At 41.9% G+C, this 23,709-nt stretch overlaps 1 protein-coding gene across 16 annotated transcripts in view; it reads left to right on the forward strand.

The window, feature by feature from the left end:
- SYCP2L (synaptonemal complex protein 2-like) overlaps positions 1–23,709 on the forward strand; it is a 70,958-nt gene that overhangs the window by 23,175 nt on the left and 24,074 nt on the right. For 15 of the 16 annotated variants that reach the window (XR_824938.1, XR_824942.1, XR_824939.1 and 12 more), the window contains 11 exons: positions 4,659–4,801; positions 6,591–6,681; positions 7,171–7,268; positions 8,346–8,403; positions 8,503–8,584; positions 13,686–13,734; positions 14,754–14,913; positions 15,681–15,730; positions 18,406–18,535; positions 19,607–19,680; positions 19,834–19,903. Coding sequence is in view for 4 of the 16 variants with exons in the window: in XM_010835863.1 (XP_010834165.1) it covers positions 4,659–4,801; positions 6,591–6,681; positions 7,171–7,268; positions 8,346–8,403; positions 8,503–8,584; positions 13,686–13,734; positions 14,754–14,913; positions 15,681–15,730; positions 18,406–18,535; positions 19,607–19,680; positions 19,834–19,903 (1,005 nt within the window). In the remaining 12 variants the exon portion in view is untranslated. The remainder of the gene's footprint in view (positions 1–4,658; positions 4,802–6,590; positions 6,682–7,170; positions 7,269–8,345; positions 8,404–8,502; positions 8,585–13,685; positions 13,735–14,753; positions 14,914–15,680; positions 15,731–18,405; positions 18,536–19,606; positions 19,681–19,833; positions 19,904–23,709) is intronic. The other variant, XR_824937.1, reaches the window with a different exon arrangement.

The following is a 23,709-nucleotide window of genomic DNA, read 5'->3' on the forward strand; positions in this document are numbered from 1 at the left end:
GACGAAGATCATGGCATCTGGTCCCATCACTTCATGGGAACTAGATGGGGAAACAGTGGAAACAGTGTCAGACTTTATTTTTCGGGGCTCCAAAATCACTGCAGATGGTGATTGCAGCCATAAAATTAAAAGACGCTTATTCCTTGGAAGTAAAGTTATGACCAACCTAGACAGCATATTCAAAAGCAGAGACGTTACTTTGCCAACAAAGGTCCATCTAGTCAAGGCTATGGTTTTTCCAGTGGTCATGTATGGATGTGAGAGTTGAACTGTGAAGAAAGCTGAGCCCCAAAGAATTGATGATTCTGAACTGTGGTGTTGGAGAAGACTCTTGGGAGTCCCTTGGACTGCAAGGAGGTCCAATCAGTCCATTCTAAAGGAAATCAGTCTGGGTGTTCTTTGGAAGGAATGATGCTAAAGCTGAAACTCCAGTACTTTGGTCACCTCATGTGAAGAGTTGACTCATTGGAAAAGACTCTGATGCTGGGAGGGATTGGGGACAGGAGGAGAAGGGGATGACAGAGGATGAGATGGCTGGATGGCATCACCAACTTGATGGACGTGAGTTTGAGTGAACTCCGGGAGTTGGTGATGGACAGGGAGGCCTGGCGTGCTGCGGTTCATGGGGTTTCAAAGAGTCGGACACGACTGAGCGACTGAACTGAACTGATCTGATGGTACCTCCCTTCTCTTTCCCACATATTTGCACTAGCAATGTATGAGTTACAGGGATAATTTCAACATGTATGTAAATATTTGCCCTCTGCACCCCTCTTCTTAAATCTCCACCACTCACCTTTCTTCTCTGCTTGGTAGGTAGAGTTGAGGGGCATGGAATTGGGGAGTGATTCTTTTATGGGTGGATAAAAGTAAGGTGCTGGTCTAGTTGAGTATTTCAGATGTAATCACACTTAACCAGGATCCCTGAATTGGGTCTTTAAAAAAATACAAGGATGTTTTGAAAATAACTCCATACACATAATCATTGAAGTAATTGGGTTTACTAAAGAGTTAAAATACTATGCAATTATATGGATGCTATGCTTACTTCACAAAGAATCTAGGGCAGCTTGCCTATTTATACCGAAATAATAGAAATGGAAAATTGAAACTACAGACAAGAAGGACAGTGTCTCTCATGCAGGCTGAATTGAACTTGGCCACCGTGGAGGTTCAGATTAGGGTGAAAAGTGGGACCACGTGTAACATGATTCTCACCCCACAAGCCCTGGAGAGAGCAGACCCATCCTTCCCAGCTGGAAACTCTCACTGGAGGTTCTCCCAAGGGGCTCCTGAGGGTAAGGTGGACCTCACTCAGCCCCCAGTGTTCCTTGCTGGACTTTCCTAGGTACATAAGTTAACTTCAGTGTTTTGTTAAAGGATAATTTTTGAAAAGGTGACATGGTGACCCTCATAAAAATACATTAATAAAACATGGATTAAAGGCCCCATTAATGAGATAATTGGTAAGATCTAGTAACCAGGAAGATGCAAAGAACTACACAAATAGATTTGTAAATAGATGCGTTTGATAAATACAATTTGAGTTTCTATGAACAAGAATCACTTGCGTTATTTAATTTCTTCTGTTAAATATTATTAGAAAAAGAGGGAAGTTGTGGCATGAGGAGGCAGTAGAGGAAGAGGCAGAAGGAGAGCCTCTCACCGTGCAGCTGGGAGAAGGAAAGGGTGGTAAAGACTGCCCATCATTCAGATGCTGATTGCAAGTCAATTACAGGTTGACACCTGTATGCCTGACCAACCGGGTACCACTCAGAGGTTCCCACAAGCTCCTCCTCAGGTTTCATAATTTGCTATAATGGTTCACAGAACTCAGGGAAACATGTTTGTTTACATTTATCAGTTTATTATAGGGGGCATACATAATAAAGGATCCAGAGGGTCCACAGTGCAGGGGCCTGCCTTTCTGAGGAGGTCGGCTGCATCACCCTCCTGGAATGTTGGTGTTCACTAGCCCGACGGCTCTGTGAACCCTGAACCCCATAGTTTAGGGATTTTTATGGAAGCTTTATCATGTAGGCATGATCCAATATTAACTCCATCTCTGGCCTTTTCTCCCCTCCCTGAAGGTTGGGAAGATGGAAGTTCCAACCCTCTAACCATTCCTTGGTCTTTCTGGGGACCAGTGTGCATCCTGAAGTTGTCTAGGCTCCTCCAGCCCCCAGTCACCTCATGAACTTACAAAACACACTCATCACTCAGGAGATGCCAAGGGTGTTAGAAGCTCCGGTGTCAGGAACCAAGGTCAAAGACCAAATATGAGAGCAAAAGATGCTTCTAGCACCCCGTTGCTTAAAATGGATTTTAGGAGTTCTGTGTCAGGAACCGAGGCCAAGATCAAATGTATATTTTTTATGGTGACACAGATGGGAAGGAGCAGAAGCCAGCGGTTCTGTAGTCACAGTATATGCTGAGCTGGAAGTGCCCCCTCTCTCTAGGAAAGGGGTTTATAAACATCTCACTAAAAATTTAAATTAAATATAAGTATAAATTAAGAGTAACTCTTTGCAAACCCATGGACTGTAGCCTGCCAGGCTCCTCTGTCCATGAGATTCTCCAGGCGAGAATACTGGAGTGGGTTGCCATGCCCTTCTCCAGGGGATCTCCCCAACCCAGGGATCCAACCCAGGTCTCCAGCACTGCAGGCAGATTCTTTACTGTCTGAGTCACCAGGGATACTGTATAGTCACCACCTGTTACTATTTAAGATATATAACTTATCATTGGTGTTTACTCTGAAGTCAGTATTTTATAGAGACTTCCCATGGATCTGACTGTGGTCACATCCTAATATTACTTTGCATATTGTAAGTTTCTGAACCCTGGATTTTGCTGCTGAGGTGGTTTTCAGTAACCCACTTGCCAAGTCAGTATCCTATACTTCATAAATATATCACCTTTTGGGGAGACTCTGAGATTCATAAAGTGCTTCGTAGGAGCTGGTGGAGGTAGCTGTGACTTGCGGTAGTTTTATAGTTGAGGAAACTGAGGCTTGTATAGCAAACTCGGTGAGCAAGACTTGCCTTTTGTGTGCACAGCCCTTCCTGCTAAGGGGTTGGCAGTGCTTTAGGAGCCTGTTGAGGGTTTGGTATAGTTCTTGGGCTATTTTTTCTCACCCTTGTATCTTTGCATTTAGCCCCACAGCTCAGTTCAGTTCAGTCGCTCAGTTGTGTCTGACTCTTTGTGACCTCGTGGACTGCAGCACACTAGGCTTCCCTATCATCAGCTCCCAGAGCTTGCTAAAACTCATATCCATTGATTCAGTGATGCTGTCCAACCATCTCATCATCTGCTGTCCCCTTCTGCCTTCAGTCTTTCCCAGTATCAGGGTCTTTTCCAATGAGTCAACTCTCCACATCAGGTGGCCAGAGGATTGGAGTTTCAGCTTCAACATCAGTCCTTCTAATGAATATTCAGGACTGATCTCCTTTAGGATGGATTTTTGATCTCCAGGTAGTCCAAGGGACTCTCAAGAGTCTTCTCCAACACCACAGTTAGCTATTTACTTTTTCAGATATTGTTTTAAATTGTTTTTGCTGCAGAGTTTGAGACTTACCCTGCAGAGACTGAATGTCCAGTAAGATCAGCCTTTGGGGGATTGTTGAATTTCACTAGAGGCCAGCACTATCCTATGTAAATATGATCTGAACCATATATTTAATTAAAATTTTTCTAGTAACCTCATTAAAGTTTTTTTTCAAGTGGACTAATTTTAATGTGTATTTCACTCAATATGTCCAAAATATTCACAGTTTAACATGTAATCAGTATGAACAATCAATGAAATACTTTACCTTCTCTTTTTGGTACTAGTCTTTATAAGCTGTGGTTTTGTGCTTATAACACATCTCATGTTGTACTAGCCGTATTTCGAGTATCAGGGGCCACAGATCTGGATCCAGGTGTGTGTCTGTTTTTCCTTTTTCCATTCTCATCAGTTTGTGAACAAGCTTTGCCAGCTCTCATGAGTTTTTGTTCCTACTGCTTCCAATGCAGCTTGTACTCGCTGTGGCTTACGCTTGGATTTGCTGTGAATTGTGGTCTGAACTGGTTCCTCTATTAAAACCAGCTACTATTTGTCAGTAAAGAGCTGGTGTCCTGGTCGGAGACCCTCAAGGAGACTATTGTCTGAGAAGCAGGCCTCTCCGAGGATGTTTCCATTTCTCTTCAAGTGGAGTCTGTTGAGATGAGCGTGGATTATTTCAGTTTGTATATTGGAAACGGTGGATTTTATTTTGAATTATAGAAATGGGTGGGATCTAAGAGAAAGAATGAGAATGAAGGTTGTGCTTAATATATTGAGAAGTAAAATATCTGTCAGAGATGATAGCTTTGTATTCACAAACGTTCTTTTAAAAACTGGATTGAATTTTAGAAGACCCGTCTCAATTGCTATGCTGCTAAATTACTTCTGTTTCTGCAAGATTAACTACTTAAACATAATGTGTGTATATAAAAACACATGTGCATTTGATAAAAATAATTTCAGAGTAACTTTATTTAAATAATGTCTTTTCAACTTCTCGTTGCAGAAAAATCTGGACAGTGAGCAAATATCCCAGTCATTTAAAATTATGAAATTTAAAAACACAACCCCTTTCAGTTTGTTGATCTATATTGACTTTATTTTTTGCTAGAAACTGAGATGAAGATGCTCAAAATTTACCTGAAGAAGCCTATTAATATCAGAAACAAAGAAGTGACGAAAATAGAAATCCATTTTGAATTGCAATTCAACATATCACAAGCTTCCATTAAAGCTTTAGGAGAAGACAAACAGGTGATGTGTTTAATTCTTCTGTTTGATTTCCATATTGGGGTTTTATAAATTGAAATATAATTGACATAAAACATTTGTTTCAGGTATAAATCATAACGATTCCATTTTGTATATATTGTGAAATAATTGCCATTATGAGACTAGTTGATAGTCATCACCATTATTAGAAATTTTTTCTTCTTGTGAAAACTTTTACTCTCTTAGCAACTTCAAATATGCAGTATAGTATTAACTATAGTCACGATGCTGTACGTTAAATCCCCTTGACATACTCATTTTATAACAGGAAGTTTGTACCTTTCGACGCCCTTCACTCGTTTCTTTTACCCTCAACCCCCTCCTCTGGAATCACCAATCTGCTGTTTGTATCTGTGAGCTTATTTTTGTTGTTGTCATTTTCAAGATTGCACATACAAGTGAGACCACACGGAATCTGTCTTTCTCTGTCTGACTTACCTCAGTTTGCATAAGGCCCTCAGAGTCCGTCCGTATTGTTGCAAATGGCAGATTTGCTTCTTTTTAATGGCTGTGTAATATTCTATGTCAAAGTACATATGTGACTCCAGAGAAATATTTGTCAGGTTTGTTTATATTTTCAAAGAAATAGCTCTTAGTTTTGTTGATCTTTTCTGTTTTTTTTTTGCCTCTACTTCATTTATCTCCATTCTTTTTTTCTTCGTTCTACTAACTGGGTTCATTTATTTTCGTTTTCTAGTTCCTTCAAGTGTAAAGATATGTTGTTTATTTGAGATCTTTCTTCTTTATTTTTTGATGTGGGCATTTATCACTATAATTTCCCTCTTAGAACTGCTTTTGCTGCATAAGTTTGGTATGTTTTATTTCCATTTGCCAAAAGGTATTTTTAAGTGCTCTTTTGCTTTCTTCATTGACCCATTGGTTTTTCAGAAGTGTGTCATTTAGTCACCACATATTCATGAATTTCCCTGTTTTTCTCTTGTAATTGATTTCTGGTTTCACATCAGTGTGGTCAGTAAGGATGCTTAATATGATTTCAGTCTTAAATTTATTAAGACTTGTTTTGTGGCCTAATATATAAGTGTTTCCTGGATTCTATGTGTGTTGAAAGAATGTGTATTCTGTTGCTTTTGGGTAGAATGTTATGTGTATGTCAAGTCCATCTGATCTAACATTAATTTAAGGCTGATGTCTTCACGTTAATTTTCCATCTAAATGATGTATCCATTGATGTAAGTGGGATATTAAAGTCCCTTGTGTGTGCTCAGTCACTCAGTCATGTCCGACTCTTTGCAGCCCCGTGTTCTGTAGCTCTCCAGGCTCCTCTGCCCATGGAATTTGCCAGGCAAGAATACTGGAGTGGGTAGCCATTCCCTTCTCCAGGGGATCTTCCTGACCCAGGGATGGAACCCACGTCTCTTGCATCTCCTGCCTTGGCAGGTGTATTCTTTACCCCTAGCTCTACCTGGGAAGCCCCCATTTAAAGTCCCTTACTATTATCATAGCTTCCTTGGTGGCTCAGATGGTAAAGCATCTGCCTGCAATGTGGGAGACCCGGGTTCGATCCCTGGGTTGGGAAGATCTCCTGGAGAAGGAAACAGCAACCCACTCCAGTACTCTTGCCTGGAGAATCCCACGGACGGAGGAGCCTGGTCGGCTACAGTCCATGGGGTTGCAAAGAGTCAGACACGACTGAGCAACTTCACTTTCACTATTATCATATTGCTGTCTATTTCTCTCTATACCTGTTAATGTTAAATTTATAAAAGAATTACTGCTTTTAAAAACCGTGTGGTTTTGGTGTGCATTTCAGGTGATGCCTGACCAGACAAAAATCTCGGCCGTTTTTGGTGAATTAGAGAAAGAAGACACTGAGATTCCTAGCAGCCACAAAATAGAGACAGGTATATTGGGAAACAGCAAAATTTCTTACCTGGATTCCCCGTAGAAGCAGTGATAACATGTTACTTGAAAGCAGTTACTGAAAACCTGTGGTCATATAAGAGTAATTAATGTGTTACACCTTTGAAGAAAAAAGTTGCAAATTAAACCTTGAATTATTTTGTCCACCTGATACAGTCTCTTTGGGAGTCAGTTGGAAATGACAAAGGAGAAATAATGATGGGGTGGCTGGAGGCAAATGCTAGGGGTATGTAGGGGCCTGTCTGCCCACAAAGCTGGCCCTGCACAGGTGAAATATTTCTTATGAGTTAGACCCAAAGCCCAAGGTGCCTCTAGATTTTTGGTGTTTGAGGCAGGTCCCAATTACCAGCTCTTACCAGAAGATGGCGCTGTACCAGCAGTGTGGATCCCATGACGAGCATTTGCAGGATGTATGCAGCATTTTGTATGGTTATTACCATTTTTTATTGCTCTTTTCTTCATGCGTACAGACCAAGAAAAGGACTCTACCAAGCCGGCAGAGTTAACCAGGGCTGAAGATGACCACCACCTGATAACTCTCCCCTTAAATAACCAGTTTGAGCCTGCTGTAAGTACAAGGACCTGAGGGCAGGATTCTGAACCGTGTCCACTGGGGTGCTGGCAGGTGGAAGCTGACTCTCCCGGCTGGTTCTCCAGTTTCTCCTGCCCAGGCATGGCTTTTTTTGACGATCCCCTCCTCTAAATTAGGTTCATCAGTTGTACTTATTTTTGCTTGCCTTTCCCTCAACTTGGGTTTCCAGTGGAATGTGTGACTTGGCTGGCTTTGCCTCATTCCCTCATTTGGGATTTGGAGACTGAGCTTGTGAGAAGCAGCATCATTTCTGGAATCAGACCTGGCATTTAGTTACTGACTGTGGGAACTTGAGGAAATGACATAACATCCCTGGGACTGAGGCTTCTCATCTATAGAACAAAGCTGGTTTGGGCTTCCTGGTGGCTCAGTGATAAAGAATCCACCTGCCAATGCAGGAGATGCAGGTTCAATTATTGGACCTAGAAGATTCCCTGGAGAAGGAAATGGCAACCCACTCTGGTATTCTCGCCTGGAGAATCCCATGGACAGAGGAGCCTGGCAGGCTGCAGTCCATGGGGTCGTAAAGAGTTGGATATGACTTAAGTGACTAGAGAAAACAAGCAATACCTGCTTTATAGTGTGGCCCTCTTGGGACTAAAAACAGAATATATGTAAAGCACCTAACACAAGGCTTGGCATGTATTGATGTTCAGTCCATTTTCTTATGTTTGATCACATGGACAGACTGTAGAGAAGTGTGATGATAGTGTCATATTTTTTAAACAAATATACACCAAAGATTATTTCTACAGATAGACTGTCTTTTGGGGAACTTGAACAGTTATGATGCTGTTGATATTTTTGTAAGTCTTCCTTCGATGTCTCCCTTAGTGACTATGAGACACTCTTGATTATCTTGGATGTGGTAAACCTTCTCCTGTGGGTGGGTATCTTTTTTTTTTTAATAGCCAATAGTCACTTGGAACCAAATTTAATGAAGAAAGAGCCTGATATCTTAGTATTCAAATGCTTTTCTTTGGAGGTATAGAATGATTCCAAAAAGTCTCAAAGGCACCCTAATTAAGCAGATGTTTATGCATTTTCCTGCAGCAAACAAATACAGCTGATAATTCACCCAAAAAGTCAAAACTGGATGATACACAAAAAGGTCAGATTTTTTTTTTTCTATCATAGGACTTGAATGGTATATTTCAATGTATACTTCAGATGCTTAACAATTTTTGTTTTCCATTTTTATGCTTGGAAGTTACCTCAGAACATGAGTATTCTGTAGATTTACAAGAATCATCAGCAACAATTCAGTTTCCTACTTTAAACGATACATCCAGGTAAGTGATTTTCAGAAGTCATAAACCATGCGAAATCTCTCAGTCGTGTCTGACTCTGCAACCCCGTGAACTGCAGCCAGCAGGGTCCTCTGTCCATGGGATTTTCCAGGTAGAAATATTGGAGTGGGTTGCCATTTCCTTCTTCAGGGTATCTTCCCAACCCAGGGATCGAACTCTGAGCCTCCTGCATCACGGGCAGATGCTTTACCATCTGAGCCACCAGGGAAGCCCATAAACCACGTAGATTGTTGTTAATGTGACTCGTTAATTGCAATTTGACCATTTGGGTTTTCCCCTTTCCTGCATCTGGCCTTGCCCCACACAAGGAGAGAGCGTTATGTGCAGTTTTCTGTGAATAATTTCAGCAGGGCTGGAGTGTTCTCTTGTCCTGTGGATCTCTACCCCTTTCAAGGATCACAGCCTTATCGTGGCCACAGGGCCTGCATAACTCAATGAAGCTATGAGCCATGCTCTACAGGGCCCCCCAAGACAGATGGGTCGTGGTGGAGAGTTCTGACAAAGCACTGGGGGAGGAAACTGTAGCCCCAGTGTTATCTTTGGTGACGTAGTTTTCCCTAGCAGAACACTAGATACTCCGAGACAGAAAATGAGTATCACTTGGCAATAATTTATTTGCCACTTTTCTCTGTAGGCCTCTGAAGAATGGGCCATGCATGTGATTTTTTTTTTTTTTTTACAGCTTTGTTGAGATACAATTGAAATAACATGTACCTATGCAAAGTATACAATTTGAGTTTTGACATTTGTCTGCACCCAGGAGCCATCACCACAATCAAGATAAGGACCATGTCCATCATTTCCAAGAATTTCTTCCTGCCCCTTGGAAATCCCTCCCTCTTTCTCCATGCCCACCCCCACCCTTGGCAATCAGTGATCTGCTTTGTCACTATAGATGAGTTTGTAGTTTTAAAAATCTTACTTAAGTGGAATCAAACTGGACGCACTCTTTTTTTTTTTTTCTTTCCTAGCATCTTTCATTCATTGTAATTATTGGGATTGGCCAGGAAGTTTGGTTTTCTCATCACTTATAGAAAAATCTGAACAAACTTTTTGGCCAACCTAGTATTTTGAGATTCTTCACGTTGTATCAGCAGTTCATTCCTTTATGTTATGAGTGGTATGGAGAATAGTGGATCTATTGTACGGATATACCACAACTTGTCTATCCATTCTCCTGTTGATGGACATTTGAATTTCCAGTATTTTCGTTGTTACAAGTACAGCCCTTTAGGCTTCATGTGTAAGTCTCCGTGTGGAAGTGGAGGTGGTTTAGCTGCTAAGTCACATCCGACTCTTTGCAGCTGCATGGACTGTAGCCCACCAGCCTCCTCTGTCCATGGGATTCTCCAGGCAAGAATACTGGAGTGGTTTTTCATTTCCTGTCCAGGAGATCTTCCTGACCCAGGAATCTTGCATTCCTGGTCCCCAGTCTCCTGCATTGCAGGCAGATTCTTTACCACTGTGCCACCTGGGAAACTCCTCTGTATGGAGATTATGTTTTCTTTTCTCTGGGGTGAATATATAGGAGTGGGATAGCTGGATCATAGTTGGTGTATCTTTCACTTCTTAAAACCTGCCAAGATGTTTTCCAGTGTCTTTAGAGCATTCTACGTTAGCACCAACAGTCTTTGAGGGTTCTGGTTGCTAGACTTTCTCATTAGTAGGTTCAGTAATATAATTTCACTAATGGATGAACTAATGAATGAATGAACAGATCCAGTACTGATGTGGGCTGCTGCTTCTTTCTACCAGACACAGTCCCACAAAGGATCCTCAGTGAGTGATAATTTCCTTTATTTACTTCATTAGTTTTTATATATTGTTATGGCTCTACCTCCCAAACACCATTCTTCTTCTTTGAATTATTAGATATCTTTCTGTGTTGTGTATCTGTGTCAGCATTTATTATTTGGGGGCTTTAAGGGTTTACCATTTATATATAATTGTAAATTACACGTGTAATTTACGTATGTAAATTCCAAGTTGTAAATTACACGTGTAATTTACATATGTAAATCCCCAAGTTGTAAATTACGTATGCAGCTCTAGGACCTGCATTTGTGCTCAGTCATGTCCGATTCTTTGCAACCCCATGGACTGTAGCCCGCCAGGCTCCTCTGTCCATGGGATTCTCCAGGCACGAATACTGGTGTGGGTTGCTGTTTCCTGCTCCAGGAGATCTTCCCGATCCAGGGATCGGACCGGTGTCTCCTACATTGCAGGCGGATGCTTTACCAATGAACAGCTCTATTTCTCCTTTAATAATGTTAGTTTTTACTAACATTTTTACTAATGTTTTCACTAACATTAATAAAGTACTCTTTGTCACGCTGTGAAATCTGTTCCTGTCTGACCTTAAAAAATGAAAGTTCGAAGCCTACAGCCTGTCAGGCTGTCCAGGAACTAAAAAGGAGTGTTTTTGTATCATCGCTGAAGCTAGCCATTTCCTGGGCAGAGGTCTCTTTCAATTAGAAGAGAGCAGAGACCTACACCACCACTCCGCTTCCTTCTCGTCATACTTTCTTGTCCAGGCATCCAGTGTTTCATCATTTCAGATCCGTAGAGGAATCCAGGTTTCTTCCGGCTTTACTTCTTCCTCTCACGCCCACTGCAGCAGGAGTGGGAGCTGGAGCCTGGTTTGGAAGTGTGCTGGGCTCAGGCGACCCAGCAACCTTCTTCTGGGGCTCTGTTCCTCCCAGAAACCTGCTGCCCTTCTCTGTGCCTGTCTGATCCTCCATTCAGCATGTGAGAACTCCCCAGCCCTGCTTGAATCCGAGAATCCTTTGTCTCCTTCTGGGAAGCGTGGAACATTGTTGCTGCTGCTCCGAGAAGTCTAGATTTGTCTTTGGGAAGGGGCTGCTCACTTGTCATCCTGCAGAATATGTCCACGTAGAGCAGAGGGTAGGTCTTCGTCTTCCAGAGGGTACTCATTCCCCAAGAACGTCTAGCAAAACCACCAGACTCTGAGCTAAGGTTTCTAGACTGGAGTAATCTGTTCATCGCTGGGTCTCTGTTTCTCTGTCTGTAAACGAGTACCTCAATTAAAAGGGACATTCAGATGCCTTTATGGCAAAGAAATTTTGGGTACTGCTCAGAGCTTTTTAGCTCTTTTGTGTTGAAATAAGTAAAACAGCACGTACAACTGCTTTTACATTCAGACTGAAACCACAGAACGCAATTCAGGGCTCAGAAGAGCACAGGTTTTTCTGTCTCAATGCATAAAGAAGTCAATGAGAAGCAGAGTGTCAGGTAAGGAAAGAGTTTATTAGTTCTTGCCTGGAAAATTCCCTGGATAGAGGGCTACAGTCTGTGGGGTCCCAAAGAGTCAGAAACGGCCGAGCATGCTCTTGCTAAAAAGGTGCGTTTGCAGGCAGGTGAGAGGGCTTTGAGCGCTTCACAGGTTACATTTTTATAATTAAAGGAACAGCAGGGAGAAGACCACCATTTTCCTTATTTTTGAGTTAAGCTTCCATCATCGGCTCCTCCTCCATGTCAGGCTGGGAAGTTTTCTTGTCTCTACATGGTCAAATTGGGACCATCATGGCACTATTCAAATCAGCAGAAGAATGGTTATGTATGCTAGACTATGGTAAAGCATGTCAGGTATCAGTATAATGGGGCTTCCCAGGTGACTCAGTAAAGAATCAATGCAGGAGACGTGGGTTCGATCCCTGGGTCAGGAAGATCCCCATGGAAAAGGAGATGGCAACCCATTCCAGTATTCTCACCTGGAGAATTCCATGGACGGAGGAGCCTGGCAGCTACAGTCCACGGGGTCGCCAAGAGTTGGACACAACTTAGTGACTAAACAACAGCAATCGGTATGATGAGGGGTTTCCACTTTGGAATGTCACCTTTCCCCTCTATTTTTGTTTTTAATGTATGCAGAGGAGCATGTCCTAGGAATCATTAACCTGGTGACCTCAACCGGCAGGATGCAAACATCATTGACTTGATGTGTATTTCTGTTGTTAGTTTCATTGTTAAGCAAGCCTGCTTTGCTTCATGATTTTCCATTTGCTTTCTGGGGTGATCATTAACTTACATTGGTCTCCCAAAGTTCCTTCAAGTTCCCCCTCTACCTATAGTCTCCAAGTGGGATTTTAAACTAGCTCTTTGATTATCCTATTCTATCCCTTTTCAGACTACACACACATGCACAATAACATTTAGTATAGGGCTGACTTTTTAAAAAATGGTGATAAAATAGACATCGTGTAGAGTTTGCTGTCTTCACATTGTGAGTGTATGTTCCGTGGCAGTAAGTGCACTCACGCTGTTGTATGTACAGTCGTCACCTCCGCCCATCTCCCGAGCATTTTCCATCTTCCCCGTCTGAAATGCTGTCCCCACTAAACAACTCCCCAATTTAACAAAATTGAAAGATACAAGGGACCTAGAAGGACACACCAAGTGGTAAAGTACTTGTGATTATGAATCACTTTGTTTTTTCGCTCCTTGTGTTTTTTGGTTTCCTATTATGCATGTGTTAACTTTTAAGACATAAATGTTATTTTAAAAACCTTAAAGATTAGTATACAAAAATTAAATTTCTTTCTGTATGCTAGCAAATAGATAATAGCAAACCATGTTATCTGAGAAGGGGTTAATATCCAAAAAATATAAGGAATGCCTACATTCAATAGCCAAAAAAAAAAAAAATCATCTGATTAAAAAAGGAGGGGAAAGGCTTTCAACAGACATTTCTGCAAAGGAGATATACAAATGGTCAAGACATGTGTGAGAAGATGCTTGACGTCACTGATCCCCAGAAAGGCTTTCGTAGCGCCCAGCCGGGTCTAAGACACAACCGGGTAGGAAACGCTGCTGCCTTGCGCTTTTTGTCCTGCATCCTCGTCTTTATGTGCCTCACGGAGATGGGCTCAACATAGGTTTTGTTTTAAATAGCGAATTGTTGGCAGGCAGAAGATGTATGGAAATGGATGGCAAGACAAGTTTGCCACAGAATAGGGCACTTTTGGTGCGCTGGGCTCACAGTATGCAAAGGGCACATGGCAGAAAAATAAGGGCGAAGGTGTTGCTGCCACACTTCCGTTAATTCAATATATTTTGCTTTCAGGAAAGATTCTGCTTTCGAGGATAATAGAAAGCAAGAAACACGGATGTCGGTAATGGAATCACTTTGATTGTTTTGGGCAGTCCTTCTCATTTTGGTTATTTGCATACCATCTTCAAACTTTGCCTTGGCTCTGCGTCTTTATGTTTCTCAGTTAAATTTATCTTAAGGTCTTTTTAAAAGGAAGTATTTCACTTTCAAGTGGAAAACCAGCATTAATTCTAACAACTAGTTGGTAAAGCCCCCAAGTAAGTACAAGGAGAATAGCAAACTTATATCGAATTGTGATACTTTTCCTTGTATTCGGCTTTGAGCCAAACGTCTGTCCTTGCTTTGTCAAAAAAGACACATGTGTACTTAAGGCTGATTCATTTGTTGTATGGCAGAAACCAACACCATATTGTAAAGCAATTATCCTCCAAATTAAAAGTAAATTTAACAGAAGATTATGAAGTAAAAGAGAAGTGTTAAAGACTTTCTAGCAGCTGAGATTTCCTCTGAATAGAATCAGAAGTGTTAATGAATTGAAAAGAAATGTTTTGTTCTAAGTCAATGATGTTGCTCTGTTCCTACATGTCCGCTTCCATCTCTCTGCTGCTCTTCTTTTGGGAAGCAGAGTGCTTTAAGTCTATCATCAGTGCACTAAAAAAGAAATCTGTATGTGAACAATAAATGAGATTTTTGTTCCTAAAATTGAGATCATGGATTCCAAACAAGCAAAGTTCCTTCTGGCTTTCTTTTAGCTGTGGTTCTCAGTCCTATGGGCTAGCATTTTGAAGTTGGTGATAGCATGTAATCAGGTGCATCAGCTTTTGGAAAGTTACCTACCATCTCTACAATTATGATCAGAGGGGATTTTGTTATCTTTTGCAACAGCAGCTGTCTAAGGATATAATCATCTTCTTTTTCTCCCTTCTCTGTACTTCTGTGCCCTTTTATTGTGTAAGACAGCCCAGTCTTCTCAAGGAGTTACTTCTCTTTTGCCTAACTTCATAGTCATGTGTTTAATTGTACATAAATGCCACTGGCATCCTTTCAGCAGCTCTCATGTATCACCTGTGTTTGTAAAAGTTTGATTATAGGAAACACCTTTTCTCGGAGAGTAATCAAGATTCAAGTAGTAGCGGCAGTGAGCTGTCTTGGGCCGGTAACCGAAAAAGGAAATCCTTGAAGTCGTATCCCAGTAGGAAAAAGACAAGAACCGGAAGAAGCAGCCTAAGAAGTAAGTCTGGTATGTGTTTTCTTTCCAGTCACTTTTCAAATGAATCAGTAGGTGTTACTTTTGCGGGATGTGATGGGAAAGGGTATCAACAAGATGTATGATCACGTGATCCTGCTACCGTTACACGGGAAAGGGAAAATGTTCGTATGTGAAACAGTACTAAAGAATATGGAATTGACCAATAATTGTGAAATATGAACTACAGATAAATGGAGTAAAGAGTTCAGATAAGAGGAGTTTGATGTAAGCTGACTTAAGCTGAAATCTTCAGGAAAAGCTTCAAGGAAGGCTGGGTGGGACCTCAGCTAATCCTTGGGAAAAGAATAGGATTTGAAGAAGTATGGAGAAGAGGAAGTATTCTGGTTAGGTAAAGCTAGAAGAACATGGGCCGGTCCCTGGGCAAGATGGCAGCTCAAAGGAGAAGAGGGTGGGAGAGGACGAGATGGTAGGGTGGCATCACCGACTCAATGGACACGAGTTTGAGGAAACTCCGAGAGATAGTGTAGGACAGGGAAGCCTAGCGTGCTACAGTCCGTGGGGTCGCAAAGAGTCGGACACGACTTGGCGACTGAACAACAACAGCAAGAACATGGGAAGAGCGTTCAGAAACAGTGTCTGGAGCAAAGAATTCCCGCTGGCCAGAGAAGAACAAAGCTTAATAATTAGAGAGTTAGACATTTCAGCAAGCTGTGGGAAGTGGGGATTGCTTCTAGAGAGTATTTTGTGTTTCTCGTAAGTAAACGTATCCACTGGGCTCTCCTTTCCTTTCCTTCTAGTCTTGCCTCTTTTTCCTCCCAGTAGTGGCAGTGACCTTGAGAAAGATCAGGTGAGTAAATTTTTTCTGTGCTGCATGTGCCCTTTATGGGGTAAGTTTGAAACAAGTTGATCTGTTTAGGTTTGGACTACCTTTATTTAAAAAAAAAAAAAACTCCTTTCTGGAAGAGAAAAATAACAAACCAGTGGTTTACTAGTATGTAAACCACTTTCAGTAGAAACTTAAGGGAGTTCCACACATTTAGTATGAATCTTGGGCAAAGATTTAGTATCTTTTTTTTTTTTTTTTGGTTGAAAATTTATTGAAAGATGTTTATTACGAAGAATGCTTGAAATCTGGGCTATTCTGATTTCCTACAAATATGTGCTCTTTTGAATTTGTATTTTAAAATAAACTTCTTGATTTAATTTTTCTCTTAGTTTTCAGTTTGTGGACATGTTATTCACATAGATTTTAATTATTTAAATCTTTATGTTGCCAGAGGTTGAAATACCTTCAGGCTTACATAAATATTGAATAAACCCTGAAGGTTTCTTAAATCCCTTCAGTTATACTTGTTTTATAGGAAAGCAGTTAAGAACATGGACATGAGTGTCCTCCAGACCAATTCAAAGATTAATTTACCATGTTTTTAGCAGAATTACCTCTCTTAGCAGTTGGCTTTTGTCCTTGTATGTGTGTATATGATTGTATTTTATATAATATATCATGTATATAAATATATATCATATATTATATGTGTATGATTATATATCACATTATATACCATATAAAAAACATATACATATATACACATATAATCTTGTATATATAACACATATTTTATGTGTGTGTGTATATGCAGACACAAAAACACACACACTGTAGAATTAGTGCAAAGTGTTCAAGAATTTTCTAGTTTCACTTTTCACTTTCACTGCTGCTGCTGCTAAGTCGCTTCAGTCGTGTCCAACTCTGCACAACCCCATAGACGGCAGCCCACCAGGCTCCCCCATCCCTGGGATTCTCCAGGCAAGAACACTGGAGTGGGTTGCCATATAACATATAATCATGTATATATGAAATGTATTTTATATATGATATATAATGTGATATATAATCACGTGTATATAATATGTATATTATATATAATTTGTACATATATATAGAATACATACACTTCTGTATAAATGTGCATATACACATGAAAACACAGACACACTAAAGAATATAGTGTGAAGTGTTTAAGGATTTTCTACAGCAGTGCTGGGATTCTGAGGACACAACAGCACCCTGCTCACCTGTACGAAAATATAATGTGTTTAGTGCCCTAATGGGATCTGGCCGTGGCGCTAGTGGTAAAGAACCCACCTGCCAATGCAGGAGCCGTGAGTTTGACCCCTGGATTGGGAAGATCCCCTGGAGAAGGAAATGGCGACCCACTCCAGTATTCTCGCCTGGGAAATCCCATGGACAGAGGAGCCTGGCGGGCTGCAGTCCCTGGGGTCACATAGAGTCGGACACGACCGTAGCGACTTGGCACAGCACAGCGCTCTAATCATAGCTTGTTACTGCCCTCCCCGTACCAGCCTTCTTCCATCTGCCCAGGGGTCTCTTATGTTCTGCAATGACAGGGAGTGTTTATAGCTCAAACTATAAGCCAGAGCAAGTACCTAAATATTTGTTGAGTAGTTCAACCTGAGATAAGGAGTTATCGGTTAGAAATAGACCACAGAAGGGCTTCCCTGGTGGTGCAGTGCTTAAGACTTGGCTCCAGGGCAACGCGTGCAGGTCTGATCCCTGGTTGAGGAGCTAGGATCCCATATGTTTCTGAGCCAAAAAACCAAAACATAAAACAGAAGCAGTATGTAACAAATTCAATAAAGACTTAAAAAAATAGTCCACATCAAAAAATCTTAAAAAAAAAAAAAAAGAAATAGGCACAAAGAACAGTTTTTAACAATATACAGCTTTAAAAAAATTAGGTACCAAAAAACCTCCAAGCTTTAAGAATCCACAGATTTAAGATATGCAGCTGCCAGGAAGTCTGTGGTGATTCTCAGCGAGGGCATTGCTGTCTTTATAGAGACATTGGTAGCTGACACTGACGTCTCTGTGCTGGAGTTTAAGAAAAGAACTTAAAGCAGGGGTTGGCAAACCTTTTCTGTGGAGGGTCAAGCAGTATGGGGCAGGTGGTTTCTATGCAACTGTTCAACTCTGCCATTGTAGCATGCAGGCACCCACACGTGCAATACCCAAGTGCACGGATGTGTTGTGTTCCAATGAAACTTTATTTACGAAAACTTCATTCCCATTGAGCTGGAGAGCTGTAGTTTGTTGACTCCTGGCTTAGAGCAGTGGTTCTCAGACTTTGGTGATCATCAGAATGACCAGAATGGTCACCAGAAATGCAGATCGCTGCGTCCTGTCCCCAGAGTTTTGATTGAGTGTGTTGTCAGTGGGGCTTAAGAATTTGCATTTCCATCAGGTTCTCAGGTGCTGCTGAGGCTGTGGTCTGGGACCACACTTTGAGAACTTAGAGTCAGCTTTGAGTTAGTTTATTGATTCATGACCTAATGTGCTTCTAGCCCTGGGATCTTATGGTCTTACTGTTTCTTTTTTCAAATGGATCATGTCCAATTCTTAAACATTTTTAAAAAGGAAATTGGAAGTGTCTTGGAATGTTTTGATAACTTGCTTTGAGTGATTGTGACTGTTAGCACTTTGTAAAAAGTACTATGTTTTAGGTTAAAATTCTAACACCCTTACGGAAAGATTCCTCCAGGCAAAATAATGTCACACCTCCCAAAATTTCTGGAACCGAATTTCAAAGTAGTTCTGCCTTTTTAACTCCTGAAGATTCTGCCCAGAAAACAGGTATGTGATTTTCTGTTGATTTACATAGAAAAAAATATATTTTGAAAATAGTAGTTTAAAAAAGCAAAATATGTTTCTCTTGATATCTGTTGAAGAAAGTGTGAAGGTATGATTGATTAATCTTCTCTTTCTTGTCCTGATTAACAAAAGACAGAGGACTTTGTGTTTTAATTCCGTTTAACATTTGAGATCACCTTGTGTGTAAGAATTGCTGGTGTTCATCTGCTTTTAAAATAGCAACAAATGCAAATGGTGGTTGATTGCAGGGTTTGGTAAACTTTTTCTGTAGAGGAACAGGTAGTATTTATTTTTTGCTTTTTTGGCCCCTAGAGTTTCTGTTGCAACTATTCAACTCTGTGTTCATAGTCCCAAATCAGTCGCAGACAAGATGTAAACTAATGGCTGTATCTGTGTTTCCATAAAACTTTATTTATAAAACCAAGTGACAGATGGGATTTGACCTGAGGGGCCAGGGTGTGCTAACCCTTGACTTATAAGGTTTATCTCAGCCCCCACTGTATTTTATTGAAACAATTCACATCTTTTAAATTGGTGAGAGTCAGGATATTGTTTCTTCACATTTATCATTCTACAACTTAGCACATTGGCAGGCACTTAGCAGGCACGAGTGCCAGCCTCTTAATTTGGCTGCCACTGGAAGAAAAGAAGTGGGGAAAGAAAAATAGCAGAGAGGGAAACACAGCATTAGAGAGTGAGGGGAACAAAGGAACAGATCTGAGAGAGGCAAGAGAACTACTGCGGTGAGATGATAGAGCTCTCGCCATGTATTTGGGGCCACATGGGCAGCCACAAAAGATGCTGGCCTAGTGGAGGTAACTGGCTATTCATTTTATCCGCAAACTTGTAAACCTTATACCCATGTATACTTTGAAAGATACAAAATGTTTTTGGTTTGAGTTTTTTTCTTTTTTTTTTTTTTAATAACTGTATCCCTTACAGGGGGCAGGGTATGTTGAAATTTAATTTATAGATTGATAGTGAAATGTCATTTCTTCATTTGCTTCTTAGCATGTTTATTCTCTTATAACTATTTATTCTTCCAATACTCAGAACTTCACAGCCCCAGCCCGCTGAGCGATCTCTCTTCGCTGGAGCACTCAGATGTTGAAGAAAATGAATCGAAGGTACTATTTAATTGTTGGTTATTTATCTGTTTTCCAGAATTGATATTATACTTAATGTACTGGCTTATTCCTTCTTGAGGGATGATGTAATACCGCGTATTGCTTATTTTGACATAAATGCATGTATTTCTGACCACCTCTTTTTTTTTTAAGACTGTGGCCCCAGAGTCATTGATGAAAAGTACTACTTTCAAACATAAACTGCAGAACGTGGAGGACAGAGGTGAGAGAATTCTAAACTTTTTTATTTTGCAGAATTAAGCAAAATTAATCTGATTTTGGCTGACAGGGCTGTTATTCAAACTGAGGCAGATATAATCACTATACAGAGCAACAGTTGCCAGACCTTGGAGAGGGCAGTGCTGTCTGCTGCCCTGCCCCAGGGTAAGCCAGCACGGGAGGAGCAGGGGTTTCACTCACGAAACAGGAAGGTCTGTGTCAGGAAGCGTGTGGCCTGGGATCCGGGTCCCGTCACCCAGCCCGCCTCCTCTCTGCCCCCCGGGGTGGTACTGAAATCCCGCTCTATTGTAGCATTGCTGCTTTCTCCCTTCCAATCTGTTCACGTTTGCGTAACATGGGTGCCGCGATATTGGGTGCACATATATTTATAGTGTGTTACCTTCTTTTTATGAATTGATCCATTTGTCATTGTGTAATGGCCCTCTTTTCTCGTTACATTTTTAAACCTGAAGTCCATTTTTCTGATAATCTATAGTAGATACATAAAAGATAAAGAAAAGGAAATCAAAACATACCGCTATAGAAAATGGACCGCAAAAGCAAACAGCAAGAAAGGGACTACAAAAGAGCCAGAAAGCGAGTAATACAAAGGCGTTAGTAAGTCCTTAAAAATCAATGACTACTCTAAGTGTAAGTAGATTAAACTGTCCAATCAAACAATGGAGAGTGGCTTCATGGATAAAAATAACAAGACCCAGCTATATGCTGTCTACAGAGACTCAGCTCAGCTTTAAGGATGCACAAAGGCTCAAAGTAAAAGAATGGAAAAGGGTATTCTGTGCAAGTGGACAGGGCTCCCCTGGTAGCTCAGTTGGTAAAGAATCCACCTGCAATGCAGGAGAGCCAGGTTCGATCCCTGGGCGGGGAAGATCCCCTGAAGAAGGAAATGGCAACTCACTCCAGTATTCTTGCCTGGAGAATCCCATGGACAGAGGAGCCTGGTGGGCTACAGGGGGTCACAAAGAGTTACACGCAACTTAGGAACTGAACCGTGAGGAATTGTTTTCCACTGCTTTTGAAATTCTGTGGGTGTGTGTGATTTTAGACAGTTTTATTATAGTGTGTCTTATAGAAGATCTTTGTGAGGGAATCTTTTGGGAGTTTATGAGCTTCCTGAACTGGGATGTCCAAATTTCTCCCCAGATTTTGGAAGTTCTCAGCCATTGTTATTTTCTTAAATTTTATTTATTGTTTTTGGCTGTACCTGGGTCTTCGCTGCTGCCTGGGCTTTTCCGTACTTGCGGTGAGCAGGGGTTACTCTCTGTTGCAGCACATCGGCTTCTTACTGTAGTGGCTTCTCTTGCTGTGATGCACAGGCTTTCATGGTTGCTGCACGTGCGCTAATACTTGTGGTCCCCAGGCTCTAGAGCACAGGCTCAATAGTTGTAGCGCATGGGCTTGGTTGCTGTGCGGCATGTAGAATCTTCCCAGACCAGGGATCGAACCCACGTCTCCTGCATTGGCAGGCAGACTCTTTACCAACTGAGCCACCCGAGAAGCCTGCCATTATTTTCTTAAGTAGCTTTCTGCTCCTTTTCCCTTTTTTCTCCTTCTGGGGCTCCAGAAAAGTATCGATTGTTTCCTTTTTTAAAAAATTGGGTTATCATTGACAGGTAGCATGTTAATTTCAAGTGCACAACATAATCATTTGCTATTCATGCATGTTGTAAAATGATCACAATGAATGTTGTTAACATCTGTCCCCACAGATAGTGAGTCTTTTTCTTGTGATGAGAACCTTTAAGGTCTACTTTCTCAGAAACTTTCAAATAAAGTCTTAACTGTAATCACCGCGCTGCCTGTATATTTCATTCCCAGGACTTAACTTGTTTTGTTACCAAAAGTGTGTACCTTTGAGTGCTCCTATAGCTAACCGAGCTTCCTTAGAGCAGCTGTTTTGCATTCTTTTTTAGGCAAATTGCAGAGCTCCATTTTTTTTTTTTTTTTGTGGAGGTCAGTCGCTGTATTTTTTTCTTTTTTTTTTAAAGTTGCACAGTCACATCTGACTCTTTGTGACCCCATGGACTATACATGCCATGGAATTCTCCAGGCCAGCATACTGTATAATTGTTGTGTTTTTTGGACAGGTCGCGTTTCCTTGAGTTTCATGTTCCTTGAAGTTTTGTGTTGCTGTCTTCATATTTAGTCTATACTGATTGGCTTCAAGAGAGAAATGTGTTTTGTCTCCTAGGGATCCTGAAGCCTTCCCAGGCCTTTTCTAGGGATGTTCCTGCTCCACGCTTTTCTTTCTCCAGGGAACCTCTGCAGACTGCGTTTTCTCTGCAACCTGCACAGCCAGGCCGGGTGCTGGCAGCCTCCGGTTGCTTCCCCTGGGGCTGGGGGGTGCTCATGCTCAGTGCTTCCTGCCGAATAGGCCTGGCATCTTATGAATGCTCACAGTCAGTGAGCTTTGTTGTTGCTTAATCGCTCAGTTGTGTCTGACTCTTTGCGACCCCGTGGACTGTAGCCCACCAGGCTCCTCTGTCCTGTGGGATTTCCCAGGCAGGAATCCTGGTGTGCTCTTGGGAGTGTGCAAAATGAGCCAGCCCCAGGGTGGGCTTGTGCATGGGTGAGCCGTCCAGATTGTTTGTGCTGTCTGTGGACCAGCTGCAGGGTTATCCCGTAGGTCATGCGTGTCCAGCAGCTCTTGAGAAAGCCTCCTTATGGGGTCCCTGAAGGCCTCCTTATGGGGCACCTGAGGCAGGTAGCAGGATCTGCGTCCCTTCGATGCTCCCTGAGAACCCTGGATGCTGTTCTCCAAGCCCCTCCTCACCCCAGGCCATGTAGTGTACCTCAGGATTCTGGCTGGAGCAAGAAAGAAATTGTCTTCTTCGCCTGGGGTAACTGAGCACTCACCCAGATGCTCTCGCCTTCCCCCGAGGGAGAAAGCTTGCAAGCTCAGAGGGTTTCTCTCGGTGCTGAGCTGGGCTGCCCTGAGCACGCGCTGATGTGGCTCAAGTGATGGTCCTTGTTATCCTCTTGTATGCGTCCAGTTGGATATTTTTCCTTGTCCAACAATGTGTCAGGTCTTCACACTGGATGCTCAGACTTCCACAAAGCCCCTTTGTCAGGTGATTTTCAAAAAACGGTGTCCTTTGGGGAAGTTCAGTTCAGTCGCTCAGTCGTGTCCGACTCCTTGCGACCCCGTGAATCGCAGCACGCCAGGCCTCCCTGTCCATCACCAACTCTTGGAGTTCACTCAAACTCATGTCCATCAAGTCGGTGATGCCATCCAGCCATCTCACCCTCTGTCATCCCCTTCTCCTCCTGCCCCCAATCCCTCCCAGCATCAGAGTCTTTTCCAATGAGTCAACTCTTCCCATGAGGTGGCCAAAATACTGGAGTTTCAGCTTTAGCATTAGTCCTTCCAAAGAAATCCCAGGGCTGATCTCCTTCAGAATGGACTGGTTGGATCTCCTTGCAGTCCAAGGGACTCTCAAGAGTCTTTGTGTCTTTTAATTTCATGGCTGCAATCACCATCTGCAGTGATTTTGGAGCCCCCAAAATAAAGTCTGACACTGTTTCCACTGTTTCCCCATCTATTTCCCATGAAGTGATGGGACGAGATGCCATGATCTTCATTTTCTGAATTTTGAGCCTTAAGCCAACTTTTTCACTCTCCTCTTTCACTTTCATCAAGAGGCTTTTTAGTTCCTCTTCACTTTCTGCCCTAAAGGTGGTGTTAATCTGCATATCTGAGGTTATTGATATTTCTCCCGGCAGTCTTGATTCCAGCTTGTGCTTCCTCCAGCCCAGCATTTCTCATGATGTATTCTGCATATAAGTTAA

This window comes from Bison bison, unplaced genomic scaffold (assembly GCF_000754665.1).
Source record: "Bison bison bison isolate TAMUID 2011002044 unplaced genomic scaffold, Bison_UMD1.0 scf7180017864053, whole genome shotgun sequence".
In the NCBI taxonomy this organism is placed as follows: Eukaryota; Metazoa; Chordata; class Mammalia; order Artiodactyla; family Bovidae; genus Bison; species Bison bison.